The 18,018-nt window shown below is 36.8% G+C and overlaps 2 protein-coding genes and 1 long non-coding RNA gene across 3 annotated transcripts in view; 1 reads left to right on the top strand and 2 right to left on the bottom strand.

Moving 5' to 3' along the window:
- LOC309474918 (uncharacterized protein) overlaps window positions 1-18,018 on the top strand; it is a gene marked incomplete at its 5' end in the record, with an annotated part of 216,662 nt that overhangs the window by 30,145 nt on the left and 168,499 nt on the right. The window lies entirely within an intron of this gene.
- LOC309475698 overlaps window positions 1-18,018 on the bottom strand; it is a 246,011-nt gene that overhangs the window by 143,280 nt on the left and 84,713 nt on the right. The window lies entirely within an intron of this gene.
- On the bottom strand, window positions 552-17,693 carry LOC309475669 (uncharacterized protein). Its single transcript, XM_082138578.1, has 6 exons — window positions 17,561-17,693; window positions 15,289-15,426; window positions 13,802-13,942; window positions 6,505-6,645; window positions 1,993-2,121; window positions 552-1,311 (listed from the first exon to the last, which is right to left on the bottom strand). The coding sequence occupies exons 1-6, from the start codon at window positions 17,649-17,651 to the stop codon at window positions 1,259-1,261; spliced, it is 693 nt and encodes a 230-aa protein (XP_081994704.1). The 5' UTR covers window positions 17,652-17,693; the 3' UTR covers window positions 552-1,258.

The following is an 18,018-nucleotide window of genomic DNA, read 5'->3' as shown; positions in this document are numbered from 1 at the left end:
CGTACATTTTAAACATTCAAAGGTTTTTGTGCACAGTTGTATATCTGCGAATTGTGTTTTGCATTTGTGAAATGTATTTTATGAGTATATAATTTTATTTTGCGCATGTGAATTGCTTTTTGTGAATATATATTTTTTTCACGCACGTGGATTTTTTTTGTGTGCACGTGAATTAGGTTTCATGCATGTGAAATTGTCTACGCATTTGTGAATCATGTTTTTTGCGTGAATTATATTTGAGACTAATCTGTTTCCATAGTCTGCTGACATCAGATCACTTGCAAACTGACACTTAGAGCTCATATTATTGAAGATAATGAGAAAAAAGGATTGACATAATTGAATATTTTTTCATAAGCTCTGTTAAAAGTCATACTAAACAAGTCATACAGCATCATCAGCAGAGATATGACTTTATTCTAAGTTTTTGGTAGAAACAGATTATGTGTCAGGATAGCTGACCAAGTGTAAAACTGCTAATTCCATTAAACTTATTACTCAATAACCAAAACAATGCATTAAAAAAAAATACAAATGGCATCTTTGCAGTATTTACAGTGCAAAAGATCTGCTGGGAAAACAGAGCTAAAACCATCCTAAATTGGTTGGCCTTCTGGATGGTTAGAGGGGTTTGGGCCATTTTTTTAGCTGCTCAAGCAATGATCACTAAAACCTTTTTCTTTAAGAAAAAAGCATAATTTAAGGTTTCCGGTATTATATGTACCTCTTTATAGTGGATTTAAAAGTCCTCTTTACTGGCAAAATATAAAGCATTTACTATTAATCCTTCAAAATACACATTTTAAAAATAAAAAAAGCCCAAAAAGTATAGCGGCCTAAGGCGCATCCTAGACCTCGGGCATCTGAATCACACCCTCATAAAAGCCTATTAACAAACATTGCATCATTTAAAATATGAAAACATGCAGTCTTTAGATACATTAATAGACAAACTTAAACTTAAGTCTTAAATATTGCATCAGTTTTAAGATGCATTTTCGGTTTCATTTCTGGTTCGACAAAAAAAAAAATATTGAAAAGCCTTATAATGAAATACACTTTTGCTGCCAAGAAAAGTTTTTTTTTTTGTTTTTTTTTTTTAAATAATAACCCAGAGGAATGTTTTACTAAACAGATTTATTTGGTGAAAAGTCAGTCCTCAAGTATGGTACGCACAATCAATCTCAGAGGACTCTTTTCGATGGTTAAACCAGCACAGGTGGTTGGGCAACACTTCTGTCTGGCAGGACATTGGCCATCACGGATCCACTTGTCGGCACAAAAAGGGTGGATAACATTTACCAGGCTTCACTGCATGGATACAAATATTCAGCTTTAGTCAGTGCATTTAGTGGCATTCAATTTCAGAAACAGCACAAAACTCGAAGCATGAACAATTTTTGCTTGTTACTAGTTGTATTCTAAGCATTATAAATCTTTATTTTGTAAAGCACAATCTTTGATAAATGTTTGTCTTAACTATTTTATCATTCTCATGTCAATCCAACGTAGAAACAAGCGCAGATTCGAGCGCAGAAATTTAACATTAGTATGCTGCCAATCAGATCGTATGAATGATCATGTGTTGATAAATGTGGCGGCTGAAAACAATCGTCATTTGAAAATCACGGCCCTAAAAATTCATGGTTTTGAAGCCTCATCTCTAGAGTTTACGCCACAGATAAATGTAACCTGGCCAAGAAGAGGAAGTTATGTTGAAAGAGAAATTGGTCTTACTGCAAAAAACATTTAACTTAATTTATATGTATATTAAATACAGTTAAATAAAACTAAACATTTATCAACAAACACTATAGCCTAGGTCATTTACCCCTCATTTCACAAATCCTTTAAATTCAGTGGTATTCAAAACAAGAAAATAAGCTGCAAGTTATATATATATATATATATATATATATTGAACAAGGCTATAAAATAAATTATGCTATGGTGGCATTCATAAAATAAAATAAATAAAATAAAATAATATACCACATTGTTGTCCACATCTAGTGCTGCAGCATTTCTCATCTTTCGGACAGTCACGGTCATAGGAACATGACTTGGTACACACTACTGGTTTGATGATTTTGTTTGGACACACTCCGGGCTTTGGTTTCACTGTCAAATCAATGAATGCTGAATTACACACTGCACATACATATGCCTTCAGCTCTATACAGTAAAGGGCACCTATTATGAAAAAATCACTTTTATATGGTGTTTGAACAAATGTGTGTTGGCAGAGTGTGAGCAAAACCACCCAAGAATGATAAAAATCCACCCAGTGTTTTTTTTTTTTATCTCAATAAATCATAAGCACTGTCTCAGAATGAGCTGTTCTAAGATTCTATGCAGTGTGACGTAGAATTGCACAGGCCCCTCCCACGACTTTGGAACAGCCTTCCTACCACTGTCCGGGAAGCAGACACACTCTGTCAGTTCAAATCTAGATTAAAGACACATCTCTTTGACATAGCGTTCACATAATACATTATAGACTTCTATAATTCAATGTTAGGCTGCATAGATTAGGTCAGCTGGAACCGGGAACACTTCCCATAAATCCTGATGTACTTGTTACATCATGAGAAGAATGGCATCTACGCTAATTTTAGTGTCTTTGTTTATCCCAAGGTTTTCCCGCAGCCTGCCGGATCCAGGCCGTTTCCAGATCTGATGAAGGACCTTCGCCTGGACCCGGTGTCAACGCAGTGCTGAAGTGCCAACTAGTCTCTCCCTATGGAGGATCCCTTTCCCACTCTACAGATAACGCGTTGTCGGGAAAACTCAATTTGCGTATCTACCCCGAATTGATAAAATAAAATTAAATTCTGAATCAAAACTATAAGGAAACACCAGTAATTTGTTTAGGTTTGGTTTGTAGGGAATTCCAAACCTGCACACATATATTCAAACGCACATAACTATAGAACCCGTTCTTAATGCGCATCTGAACGCCATCAGCGTTTCTCACAGGTTCGCGTTTAAAGTCTGTGTAGAGAGAATGGTGTCGTCTTGGCGGCCCTAATTTAAAAACAAATGATCGTTGCGACGGAAGCGAATCAATCAAAACTAACTTTAGCTGGAAAATAACTTTATTAAAGAACCGCTATAAAGCCAAAACAATCTTACGTTAAATTATACATTTATCTCTGTAAAGCTGCTTTGAGACAATCTACATTGTTAAAAGCACTATATAAATGAAAATGACTTGACTTGACTTGATTGACAGACTGCAGTTTGAGCATAGCCCCGCCCTGAGTGAGCTGGACACAGTCCTCAATTGTTTCGACCAAGCGTGCCACACAAGCCCTGAAAAGTGAAGCCAAAAAGTCTCGATCGCCCCCCGGTGACTGGTCCTAGTATAGGTCATAAGTCCCGCCTTCCCGTGTTATTCAACGGGACGTGAGACCAACTAAACAATTAAATACACTTCAAATATCTTTTTTCCAAAGGTGGTTTCTTTCATTTGCTGTCGTTTTTATCACGCTGATGTAAGTTCAAGTGTCTGTTTCAAAAATAAGTTGGTTTTTAGTTAGTTACGTGATGCGGTGGTGTAACGTCATGATTGACAGCTGTGATTGACAGGTTCTCTGAGCGAAGTAGTCACTGAAGCACCAACGGACATTTTTTTCGGGATCTTCGGAGGACTGAGGAGATTGTATCTACTTTATTTTAACAAGCCTCTTGACGTACTGCAATAAATTTTTTTAAAAAGTGTGCAGAATCCACTCTCCCTCAGTGCATTCTGCGAGAGTGAGGGCGGAGCGTTGATTTCGCGGCTTTACTTCCTGCTCACTACTGCGCAGGTCTGGTCCCGAGATCGCTACTGCGCAGACTCAAGTTCCAATATGTCAGCGCCATATCGGGACCATAGACAGTATAAGAAGTGGACAGAGCCATCTCATTGGAACTCAATTGAGACAAGTGAAGCCCATTTTTAGCGATTTTTTTTTAGGACTTCCGTTCCTGACGCGCAGACTCAAACCGACTCAAACAGAGCTTGACGACGTAGATGTGACGTGAACACCTCTGTCTTCAAGTGGCTGTGGCATGAGAAATTTGAATCATTCCCTTCCGAAACTTGCAGAGATGGAGAGTGTGAGTAGGAGCTGTCCAGGAGAAACTTTTGCTAAGTATTCTGATTAATTATTTTGTCATTTTGCCTCCACGTCCCCCCGATTGCATGCAAGCTTCTCCTCCCGTCCACACGGTAATCTCTCTACTGTGCGACAGAGAGTCGCGTGGTTATGACGCAATCGTTAGCCTACTTTTACAAAAAACTGCTTCTACGGGGCCATAACATAAGCTACAAGGTAATGGAGCATTTTATACATTGTCGTGTTTCTTTAGAAATAAATGGACAAATGGAGTCTTCAAACGCCTCAGATGTAAAGTTATTCGCTGTCAAAATGACGCCAAAATGAATGGGAGTCAATGGAATGCTAACAGCAGGTGAAGTTCTGCTACAAGATGGTGGCACGCGGCCGGCTTCAACTTCCGGTCGACTTCCTTCCCGCTTGATCGGGACACGTCTTCAGTTCTCATCAATGGAAGATAGCGAAGGGGTGTCATCCATCTTTTTTTACAGTCTATGGTTTCGACGCTGGCTTGAGCCGCTGTAGACAAGAATGTCTCCTAACCGATTGAGGCGTTTTGTTGTTGGATGTAAGAATGAACATAGTAGTCTTAATTTACTCTCATTGTTACTCGAGGATGGATCTGTACTGTTTGTGATCCAGCTTACAGTCTCCGGAGCGACAGGCCTAACGTTACTGACTACGGCAGAGATGAAAGTGAGCACGCACTTTATGACAGCTCATCGAGTCATTTTACAGATATAGGTTTACCAGATTATTAAGCACCCACTGAAAAGGTGTGTATATATTTGTTTACTGTTGGTTTTAACGAGTGTTTTGTGTACTTAGCTGTGTATGTTGATAATGAAACGGAGAGAGAGAGAGAGAGAGAGTTTATGGATAAGACTTTAATGTGCACATCTTATACTGTGTTTATTCAGCTCTTACAGTGATTTTCTGGTGTAAAACTAAGGCTTCATCTTTTGTGTGATGTACAATAAACTTCACTGAACTCATCAGTATATTTTGGTCATCATTCCGACGGGCTTGTATTAGTGGATAAAAGCAGATGACAAAGTTATAACCGTAATTAAACTAAACCTGTTCTATCTCGATACAGCATATATTCTCTGGCTCTGTGGGCATTATTGTCCGACTCCGAGTCGAAATGAACACCGCAACAGAGTTTCTGTTTTGATATTATCAGATGCGATTGTCCTAGCTCTTACGCCGCCTTCACACTGGCAGTTGAAATCAGCTCCGTAATACGCAATACGCCCCCAGCGGACGTCGTACTACACCGTTGAAAAGCTTCGGAAGCGAGTAGAACAAAAATGGCGGAGAGATTAACGGTTGATTTTGTCAGTGTCAGAATGTACTGTACTGTTTGATCTCTCTTTTGAGGGGGTTATAGAGACAGGCTGCTGCGTGGAGGAAAGTTCCCCAGGATGTTGACATGGCAGGTCGGCTAATGTGATATAGTGGTATATAGGGCTTTTAATCGTATTAACTGCCCTAATAATGTTAGAAAATCATGAAAATAAAAAAATGACATGACAACGTACCGTTATAAAATCATTATTTATTTTATTCAAAGTTAAGAATTCAGGTTTGTTTATTAGTACCATAGCAACGCTAACTTCCGCTGGAATTGTCGGATAGGAACCGTCCGTAGCTTTTTGCAAGAGTTCCATTTTTTGAACGCATCTGGATGACCAACGGACACGATTTTTTTCGCACCGCACTCGTTCGGACCCGCTTCGGACCCATTCGCATGCGGCCTGCGAATCTCCATAGGAAATGAATGACTTCCGGTCGTTTCGTAGCCGTATCGGAGCTGATTTCAAATGCCAGTGTGAAGGCGGCGTTAGCGTGAGCTCGTGAGGCTCCGCCCCCTGGGCCGTGCAGCAGCAGTTCATTTGCATTTAAAGGGCACACACTAACAGTGCGTTTTTCTGAGCCCCAAAAAATGACAATTTAAACATGCTGTAAAAAATTATCTGTTGGGTATTTTGAGCTAAACCTTCACATACACACTCTGGGGACATCAGAGACTTATTTTAAATTTTGTGAAAAGATTCATAATAGGTGACCTGTCCATAATAGGACTGTCTTTTCTGGTTTTGCACTTTGTAGACGGTCCCTTCGGACTTGTATCTCAGCTGCCTGCTCATAGAGATCAACTGATTATAAAGCTGGTATAAAATAAATTAGTTTGCAGCTCGTTTTTCTATGTTACTATGATTGGAACGAGGTGACATAAGTTAACGTTTAGCTCACGAGTTATTGATCTGGGAAGTTCGAATCAGTGAATATATTGATAATTTTAATGACCAATGCAACCGCTTCACTATTAACGTACGGAGCTGTCTGAAACAAAGCTCTGTATAAAGCTGATCCACACACTATACAATATAAATACCTGTATATGGAGCTGCACAGTCATGTCCACATCCATTACTGCAGCATTTCTCATCCCCCGGACAGTCATTGTCACCGAAACAATTTTCAACACACAACCCTATCATTCCGTCTTCCGTGCTTGGACACACTCCTGGCTTTACTGTTATTCAAACACATGACAGAAACCATAATTACTGAACGCTGAATGTCTCCTCTACCATTACATTTCCAAACCAAAGAATAACAGTTACTTTAAGCACTATGATATATATATAACACATTGACAAAGAAAATGCCTATTTCTCGGTTTAATCAAATAGTGTATTGTAACTGTGCACATCATAACACCAGCAAGGCAAATAATGGTCATATAATAAATCCCTATCCAAAAACTAATTTCATGAAGAAAACCGTCTTGTATAGAGCTATTGTCAACTGGAATAACATTCCCATTGAAGTTCGTCAGCTTTGTAATAAGCTGTCATTTAAAAGAAGTCTAAGATGTTATGTGTTGATGTAGGTTTTAATATGGTTTGATTAAGGTAATTGTAAATTATATTGAATTTATGTTTCGTCTTATGAATCGATACCAGATTGTATGTATGTATGTAGGCCTACAAGTATGAGGTGCCCCTAGGGACATTATTCAGAATTACCATGCATATACATGTACTTTTCCTCTCACATACACATATGAAACCAAATTCATTCACATAATATAATGAAATGCTCACACACATACAAGTGAAATGCTTTTACAAACACAACTGAAACGCTCTCATGCATACAACTGAAAATATTACGCTCACACACACAACTGAAACGCTCACACACACACAACTGAAATGCTCACACACACACAACTGAAACGCTCACACACACACAACTGAAATGCTCTCATACATACAACTGAAACTATTACGCTCACACACACACAACTGAAACACTCACACACACACAACTGAAATGCTCACACACACACAAGTGAAATGCTTTTACAAACACAAGTGAAACGCTCTCATACATACAGCTGAAAATATTACGCTCACACACACAACTGAAATGCTCTCATACATACAACTGAAAATATTACGCTCACACACACAACTGAAATGCTCACACACACACAACTGAAACGCTCACACACACACAACTGAAACGCTCACACACACACAACTGAAATGCTCTCATACATACAACTGAAACTATTACGCTCACACACACACAACTGAAACACTCACACACACACAACTGAAATGCTCACACACATACAACTGAAATGCTTTTACAAACACAAGTGAAACGCTCTCATACATACAGCTGAAAATATTACGCTCACACACACAACTGAAATGCTCTCACACACACAACTGAAATGCTCTCACACACACAACTGAAATGCTCTCACACACACAACTGAAATGCTCTCACACACACAACTGAAATGCTCTCACACACACAACTGAAATGCTCTCACACACACAACTGAAACGCTCACACACACACACAACTGAAATGCTCACACACATACAAGTGAAATGCTTTTACAAACACAACTGAAACGCTCTCACTTACACAACTGAAAAGCATTTCAGAATGATGTTGTATGCAAGCATTTCAGTTGTGTGTGTGAGAGCGTTTCACTTGTAGGTGTGTGAGCATTTCAGTGGTGTGTGTGAGAGCATTTCAGTGGTGTGTGTGAGAGCATTTCAGTTGAAACGGAAGGTGGTTAAAGTCTCCAGTCCAGTTGGTGGCAGTAGTGCACCTCAAGACGAAGAACTAGAAGCTGACTGTTGAAAGAAAGCATAGTAAACTAGCGCAAGTTGGCCATAAATTCACAGATGCGAACTTCCCGCGGGTCAATAACTCGTGAGCTAAATGTTGTTAATACACAAATAACACCTCGTTTTAATCGTAGTAATGTAGACAAGCAGCTGCAACCTAATTTTCCTCAAAACGAGCTTTCCCTCGCAGTGGACAAAACACATTGAACACTATGCGCAGGCGGCAGAGAGGCAGATCCGAAGGGACCGGTTATACTACAAAACTTATTTTGAATAAATATAATTTTATGATTATTATTTATGAAAAATATTCAATAACTGCACTGTAATTCACTTTATTGTTGACAAATTCAGTTCGCACATCACTGCTGTCCTGATGGTTATACCACAACTTATTTAAAAAAAAAAATATTTGATGATTTTTATTATGAAAAATATTCAATAACTTCACTGTAATTCACTTTATTGTTGACAAATTCAGTTCGCACATCACTGCTGTCCTGATGGTTATACTACAACACTAATTTTGAATAAATATATTTTATGATTATTATTTATGAAAAATATTCAATTACTGCACTGTAATTCACTGTATTGTTGCCAAATTCAGTTCGCACATCACTGCTGTCCTGATGGTTATACCACAACTTATTTAAAAAAAAAAATATTTTTGATGATTTTTATTATGAAAAATATTCAATAACTTCACTGTAATTCACTGTATTGTTGCCAAATTCAGTTCACACATCACTGCTGTCCTGATGGTTATACTACAACTTATTTTTGAAAAAAAAGTTTCTTTTTGATGATTTTTATTATGAAAAATATTCAATAACTGCACTGTAATTCACTTTATTGTTGACAAATTCAGTTCGCACATCACTGCTGTCCTGATGGTTATACTACAACACTAATTTTGAATAAATATATTTTTATGATTATTATTTATGAAAAATATTCAATAACTGCACTGTAATTCACTGTATTGTTGCCAAATTCAGTTCGCACATCACTGCTGTCCTGATGGTTATACCACAACTTATTTTAAAAAAAAAAATATTTTTGATGATTTTTATTATGAAAAATATTCAATAACTGCACTGTAATTCACTGTATTGTTGCCAAATTCAGTTCGCACATCACTGATGCCCTGATGGTTATACTACAACTTATTTTAAAAAAAAAAAAAAATATTTTTGATGATTTTTATTATGAAAAATATTCAATAACTGCACTGTAATTCACTGTATTGTTGCCAAATTCAGTTCGCACATCACTGATGCCCTGATGGTTATACTACAATTTATTTTGAAAAAAAAAAAAGTTTCTTTTTGATAATTTTTATTATGAAAAATATTCAATAACTGCACTGTAATTCACTGTATTGTTGCCAAATTCAGTTCGCACATCACTGATGCCCTGATGGTTATACTACAACTTATTTTGAAAAAAAAAAAAGTTTCTATTTGATGATTTTTATTATGAAAAATATTCAGTAACCACTGTAATTCACTGTATTGTTGCCAAATTCAGGTTATACATCTAGCCGCGTTTCCATTACAGATTTGCGCAAATGTTTTGCGCTATTATCTAAATATCGATAAAAAACTATTGCGAAATGACGGCGTTTCCATTAACCGATGTTATGCGATTAAAACGTCTTTTTTTCTCTCGCGATAAGTCATTCCAAAAATCACGGCAACGGACGTTGGTTATAATATCACAGCCACCGCATTAGACATTATTATTATTATTATTAATGGAAGGAGACGTGGCGTGTTATCCAAGCATTAATGGCAGGGAAAGACCCCCGAACGACACATAAGGAGTTTCTGGGTGTTTCGCCCTCATTTCTGCTCCGATTGTGGCATTTCTTTAAGATTTAGAATCCAGTATTCCTATAGGCTAATTATTGTTTCTTTTATGAATTTAATAAATAATTCTGTCTCGTGTTCTGTCCAAATGATCCATGTAGGCAACTTTTGTGTCTATTTGTTTTTCCTTTTTTAACCCCTAATTGAAAAACGAAAAATGAACGGTTGTTGTCTTCTTAAAACAAGTTGAACACCAACATTTTAATTTGAACTGGCTACACACAACTGCTGTGCTTTATTTATGACTTTTTGCCCCTTTATTAAACATTTAAAATATTCACAAATTAATATGGAAAACATGTCGATTTTACTGGTTTTCTAAGGCCAAATTAGAAACTGGAATTGATGTATTTCCCGCAGTGCTGAATGAGAAGAGCCATTAATATAATTAATAAACTATTGTTTTCTAAGTGTCGGCTAAAATCACATCTCCATCTCCGCTGTTATCAGATGCGCTTTTAGAGAGAAATGCAACTTTCATACGGATTAGCCTACATAATCAGAAGGTATTAGCTTTCGATTCGAATTTGTTCGTTTTAAAGTGGACATTTCAAGCTTTAGCCTACACAGGCTATATTTTGTTTCAGTTCTCGCGCCCCAGTTTACGGAGATCATGTGCGTCTGATTGTTTCTTTTATTTTACAAAAGCACAGCATTTTCTTGTTATTGTGAGTTTACACAAATAAAAGTGGTTGAGAATAATGTATTATTATTTTCTGTCTGACCAGAAATGATAGAGTATAAGTTGTTTCCACTGTTGATAGGAAAATGCAAGTGTTTGCGGCCGCGCCTCCGTGTCATGCAGTGCGCGCTCCACGCTCAGCTTTGTTCCTTTTTTGCATAAAAGCCTCTTCTAAATATAGCCTATTAAATGTTATAATAAAATAATATAAAATTATTATTATTTGCGTAGCTATACATGGACTTCAAACACACTGCGACTTCTAAGTCAGGTGACTGTAAATGCGCAAAAACTGTTTCCATTGCAGTTTTGCGAAATATTCATTTTTCGAATTGCCTGAAAAACCACCTCATGAGAGCGTAAAAACTTTTTTGCGATAAATGGGAGTTTTTGCGAAATTGACGTGTTTCCATTAAGCGTATTTTCAATTCGCAATTTCAATTTGCGCAATTTGAAGGGTAATGGAAACGCGGCTACTGATGCCCTGATGGTTATACTACAACACTTATTTTGGGGAAAATATATTTATTTTAAATTGTATATACAATTGTAAATGTTTGTAACTTCACTCTAATTCAAAACTTCACTGTATACAATTAAAAAATTTTTTTTCAAAAATAAGTGTAGTATAACCATCAGGACAGCAGTGATGTGCGAACTGAATTTGGCAACAATACAGTGAATAACAGTGAAGTTATTGAATATTTTTCATAAATAATAATCATAAAAAATATTCAAAAATATATTTATTCAAAATAAATGTTGTAGTATAATCATCAGGGCATCAGTGATGTGTGAACTGAATTTGATGACACTATAGTGTGTAACAGAGAAATTATTGACTGTTTTCGTAGTAACGCTTTTCGGGTTTTGCACTTTGCAGACGGTCCCTTCGGATCTGCCTCTCTGCCGCCTTTACTCTTCACGTCACATTACTACGATTAAAACGAGGTGTTATTTGTGTATTAACAACATTTAGCTCACGAGTTATTGACCCGCGGGAAGTTCGCATCTGTGAATTTATGGCCAACTTGCGCTAGTTTACTATGCTTTCTTTCAACAGTCAGCTTCTAGTTATTCGTCTTGAGGTGCACTACTGCCACCAACTGGACTGGAGACTTTAACCACCTTCCGTTTCAACTGAAATGCTCTCACACACACAACTGAAATGCTCTCACACACACCACTGAAATGCTCTCACACACACAACTGAAATGCTCTCACACACACCACTGAAATGCTCTCACACACACACAACTGAAATGCTTTTCAGTTGTGTGAGTGAGAGCATTTCAGTTGTGTTTGTAAAATCATTTCACTTGTTTGTGTGTGAGCATTTCAGTTGTGTGTGTGTGAGCGTTTCAGTTGTGCGTGTGAGAGCATTTCAGTTGTGTGTGTGAGAGCATTTCAGTTGTGTGTGTGTGAGCGTTTCAGTTGTGTGTGTGTGAGCGTTTCAGTTGTGTGTGTGAGAGCATTTCAGTTGTGTTTGTGAAAGCATTTCACTTGTATGTGTGTGAGCATTTCAGTTGTGTGTGTGAGAGTGTTTCAGTTGTGTGTGTGAGCATAATATTTTCAGTTGTATGTATGAGAGCGTTTCAGTTGTGTGTGTGTGAGCGTTTCAGTTGTGTGTGTGAGAGCGTTTCAGTTGTGTGTGTGAGAGCATTTCAGTTGTGTGTGTGTGAGCGTTTCAGTTGTGCGTGTGAGAGCATTTCAGTTGTGTGTGTGAGAGCATTTCAGTTGTGTTTGTGAAAGCATTTCACTTGTATGTGTGTGAGCATTTCAGTTGTGTGTGAGAGAGCATTTCAGTTGTGTTTGTGAAAGCATTTCACTTGTATGTGTGTGAGCATTTCAGTTGTGTGTGTGAGAGTGTTTCAGTTGTGTGTGTGAGCATAATATTTTCAGTTGTATGTATGAGAGCGTTTCAGTTGTGTGTGTGTGAGCGTTTCAGTTGTGTGTGTGTGAGCGTTTCAGTTGTGTGTGTGTGAGCATTTCAGTTGTGTGTGTGAGCGTAATATTTTCAGTTGTATGTATGAGAGCATTTCAGTTGTGTGTGTGTGAGCGTTTCAGTTGTGTGTGTGAGCGTAATATTTTCAGTTGTATGCATGAGAGCGTTTCAGTTGTGTTTGTAAAAGCATTTCACTTGTATGTGTGTGAGCATTTCATTATATTATGTGAATGAATTTGGTTTCATATGTGTATGTGAGAGGAAAAGTACATGTATATGCATGGTAATTCTGAATAATGTCCCTAGGGGCACCTCATATACAAGTGTGTGTTTGTGTATGCATGTATATATGTGAAATTTGTATGTGTTAATTATGATTATTGAAATGTTGTTGTAATGTCATTTTTTTTAGAACGGACCCCATGAAGACTAGCTGATTGCATAGACTTTCAGCTAATGGGATCCTTAAAAATAAACAAAAATAAACTAATGGTGACTTTTTTTGTGTTTCCGGAGCTTAGGTGGTGGCAGAAGCCCCTGGCGCTCCACTAACTTTAGTTTGCAAGTTTTGTTAACTTGTTTTTAAATTATGACTGGAGAAAATCCGATTTTATTTTATTGTGCAAGGTCACTCACTGTCCAGGACCGCGATTGTTATTTGCAAAAGTTAATTTTAACGGACATCCCAGATTGGCTGACCCGTATCCACTCTGTCAATGGGTGGGCGACCTGACAGGATTAACGTTAACGCTACATCCAGTAGAGTGGCCTGACTTCTACACCTACCTGATAGAGAAACTGAGCCTAAAGAGAAACTGAGGGCATATAAATCTTTACATGCCTATAACTGTACTAAATGGTCACGTACAACACTTGAGTGGTAGCCTATACGATCCGCAGTTCTGCCAAGCCAGCGCCAAGGCCAGACAGAAGACAAAAGTAAATAGTTTGAATGTTAAATGTTGAATGACTATGCATTTTGATAAAAAAAAAAAAAGAAGCTGATCCACACTATAATAAAATATAATTACCTGTATATGGAGCTGTACAGTCATGTCCACATCCATTACTGCAGCATTTCGCATCCCCCGGACAGTCATCGTCACCGGAACAATTTTCAACACACAATCCTATCATTCCGTCTTCCACGCTTGGACACACTCCTGGCTTTACTGTATTTCAAACACATGACAGAAACCATAGTTACTGAACGCTGAATGTCTCCTCTACCATTAAATGTCCAAACCAAAGAATAACAGTTACTTTAAGCACTATGAGATCTATCTATCTATCTATCTATCTATCTATCTATCTATCTATCTATCTATCTATCTATCTATCTATCTATCTATCTATCTATCTATCTATCTATCTATCTATCTATCTATCTATCTATCTATCTATCTATCTATCTATCTATCTATCTATCTATCTATCTATCTATCTATCTATCTATCTATCTATCTATCTATCTCACATTGAAAATGAAAATGCCTAATTCTCGGTTTAATCAAATAGTGTATTGTAACTCTGTGCACATCATAACACCAGCAAGGCAAATAATGGTCATATAATAAATCCCTATCCAAAAACTAATTTCATGAAGAAAACCGTCTTGTATAGAGCTATTGTCAACTGGAATAACATTCCCATTGAAGTTCGTCAGCTTTGTAATAAGCTGTCATTTACGTAAAAGAAGTCTAAGATGTTATGTGTTGATGTAGGTTTTAATATGGTTTGATTAAGGTAATTGTAAATTATATTGAATTTATGTTTCGTCTTATGAATCGATACCAGATTGTATGTATGTAGGCCTACAAGTGTGTGTTTGTGTATGCATGTATATATATGAAATTTGTATGTGTTAATTATGATTATTGAAATGTTGTTGTAATGTCATTTTTTTTAGAACGGACCCCATGAAGACTAGCTGATTGCATAGACTTTCAGCTAATGGGATCCTTAAAAATAAACAAATAAACAAAAATAAACACATGGTGACTTTTTTTGTGTTTCCGGAGCTTAGGTGGTGGCAGAAGCCCCTGGCGCTCCACTAACTTTAGTTTGCAAGTTTTGTTAACTTGTTTTTAAATTATGACTGGAGAAAATCCAATTTTATTGTATTGTGCAAGGTCACTCACTGTCCAGGACCGCGATTGTTATTTGCAAAAGTTAATTTTAACGGACATCCCAGATTGGCTGACCCGTATCCACTCTGTCAATGGATGGACGATCTGACAGGATTAACGTTAACGCTACTTCCAGTAGAGTGGCCTGACTTCTACACCTACCTGATATAAATCTTTACATGCCTATAACTGTACTAAATGGTCACGTACAAGACTTGTGTGGTAGCCTATACGATCCGCAGTTCTGCCAAGCCAGGGCCAATGCCAGACAGAAGACAAATGTAAATAATTTGAATATTAAATGTTGAATGACTATGCATTTTGATAAAAAAAAAATAAAAAAAAAATAAAAAAAAACACTGATCCACACTATAATAAAATATAATTACCTTTATATGGAGCTGTACACGCATGTCCACATCCATTACTGCAGCATTTCGAATCCCCCGGACAGTCACCGTCACCGGAACAAAATTCAGCACACAATCCTATCATTCCGTCTGTGCTTGGACACACTCCTGGCTTTACTGTTATTTAACACATGACAGAAACCATTATTACTGAACGCTGAATGTCTCCTCTACCATTAAATAATTTTCTTTACCATGCAAAAAATCAGTCTGTCTCCTTCAAAGTTTCACATTTAATTTAATTTAATTTAATTTAATTTAATTTAATTTTTAATTTAATTTAATTTTTAATTTAATTTAATTTAATTTAATTTAATTTAATTTAATTTAATTTAATTTAATTTAATTTAATTTGTCACTTGCAGTTTCTTGTGAAACTCAACAGCAAAAAATTCAGTGTTTCTTTTGGAGGACCTCTGACATCCACTATTGAAACTTGTTGAATGCAGGGCGTACACAATCAAATCAGTTCCACAATCAGATCGTTGCATTTGTGTTCTTTAGAGCAGTCTTTATCAGAAACAGAAATGCAATTCAGTTTCACCAGGCACCAACTGGCCACTATACAGAAGATAACTCAAGAGGATCATCAGGGAATTTGCAATGTGTGTATCAAACTGAAGTATAACAGCCACACATTTATCTGCATCAAGTCAAATTAGTTTAGAAATCTACCATTTATCCCTAAATTGTTACAAAGTGCCATTACAAAACAGAACACTACTAGTGCATTGTAATGCTAATATAAAACATGGAAGTGATTCATATTTTGTGGCATAATTATGTTGAACAGTTACATTAGGCATTTTAATACACACAAAAAGAAAATGGTAACACATTTTTAGCAAAACAGACTGAACTCATTAAACTCATGCAATCAGACATTTTTCTTTTTTTTAACAAAAGTGGTTTGTAAGGTAATACTTAAGTTATAATTATCCCCCATGCTTAATGGTGCATCATTGTTAAAGGGGTAAAGGGACAAGTACAAATACAAAACTGCAAGCAGCGATTTCAGGGCCATGCCCCTGAAGAAACCGCAACAGCAGTGCAGAGCCAGAAGAACAAAAACAGCAGAAATCTAATGTCTATGGGGAAACAGCTGTTCAGAAGTGGAGGTAAAAAAAATGCCACTGTTTGCAGCTTGAGCCACTCAGTTGACGCTGACTCACCAAACTGCAGAGGAGAGCCTTCAGTGTGAGTGTAACCATATTAAAATGCTAAATGTAGCTTATGGTCAACCTGAAAGCCGAAGAGCCACATTAGAAGAATGGCATTTGGATAGTATGCTTACCAAGTAGCACACTAAGCTATAACTAACATAAGGCAATAAATACAGGCAAGGTAAACTTTGGAGACAAATATCTCAGGAACTTTAGTTCATTAAAAAAAAAAAAAAAAAAAAAAAAAAAAAAAGAAAGGATACTGCAATTTATGTCAAAATCCAATATTGTGAAACTCTGTATCCACAAATTCATGATTTTCTGACAAACTGTTCAAACGTTATTGGCAATAATAGCCATTTTCCAGATCTCATGACCTGGAGGTGGTGCTGTTCCCAAATTTGGCATGTACAATCACATTATGATTCCGATAAAGCATACCAATTTTTGTTTAGATTGATCAAAGTTTAGAACCAATTTTGGGTCGACATTGTTTAGTTTCTGACGTCATCATTTAACAAAGAAGTCAGTTGTTCAGTCGTTTCTGTGCATCTCAGTCCAAAGATCATCTGAGGCAATTTTTGAAGCAATTAAAATTGAGCAAAATCTGAAGTAGGCTATCAAAAAATCTGAATACTGTACTTTTCAAATTAACCACTACCTTAATGTGCAGAGTCTTAATTTAATATGTTGAATGTGAGAAGCATGCAAGCATGTCATTCTTCTTCATCAAAAGTTATAACCATTTCAAAAGTGAATCTTTGGTGGTACTATAGAGTATAGGTCCTAGAGACTCTAAAACAAAAGCAAAAACATATTTTTTAAGGAATGCCTTGGACTCCCATTCGGGAGGAATAATAATAATAATAATAATAATAAAGTAAAGTAAAAATATCCATAACCAAACTAATGGATCTGTTCACAAAAAAAAAAAAAATATATATATATATATACAAAGTTTAACTATTACTGGACGTCTGTTACTAGGCTAGGCCTACTTATAATGTTCTGAGATGTGCCTAAAGTCATATTTTGGTTAGGTTGTTTACATATTTTCTTCGCGCTATAATGAAGTTAAAAGATCTCACCGTTGAATCGATCTTCTGGGTATCTTACGCTCCAGCAAACAGAGGAACACAATAAAACAGCGACCAACGAGCAGTAAAGCTGAACTGTCATCCTGAAACCTGCGATCTCACAATGGACTCTGTCTCTGCTGGAAATGCACTGAATAGGGTTTTAAGGCGCTTTTATATACAACTTTGGAATTTTAGGTGCGTCTCCAACCTGCCTGTAGCTTTAGTGGTGTAATCTTAATGACCCTGATTAACTCGTTCAGGTGTGTCCGAGTGCTACTTAAGGGCACGTAATAATAATTACCGTAATTAGGAGACGGGCGGATCTAGAAAAATATTTATGGGGTGGCGAGAGGGGGGCAGGCATTTTTTAGGGGTGGCAACATATGGCAGACGTATTCTGAATTTAATCACAGTTATCACAGTTTGATGAGAAATAGTACACACTTCAAAAGGGCACAGGCTGACAT

The sequence above is a fragment of the Leuciscus leuciscus genome (genome assembly GCF_965113295.1).
Source record: "Leuciscus leuciscus genome assembly, chromosome: 15".
Lineage (NCBI taxonomy): Eukaryota > Metazoa > Chordata > Actinopteri > Cypriniformes > Leuciscidae > Leuciscus > Leuciscus leuciscus.
This window is presented reverse-complemented; position numbering and strand designations above follow the sequence as displayed.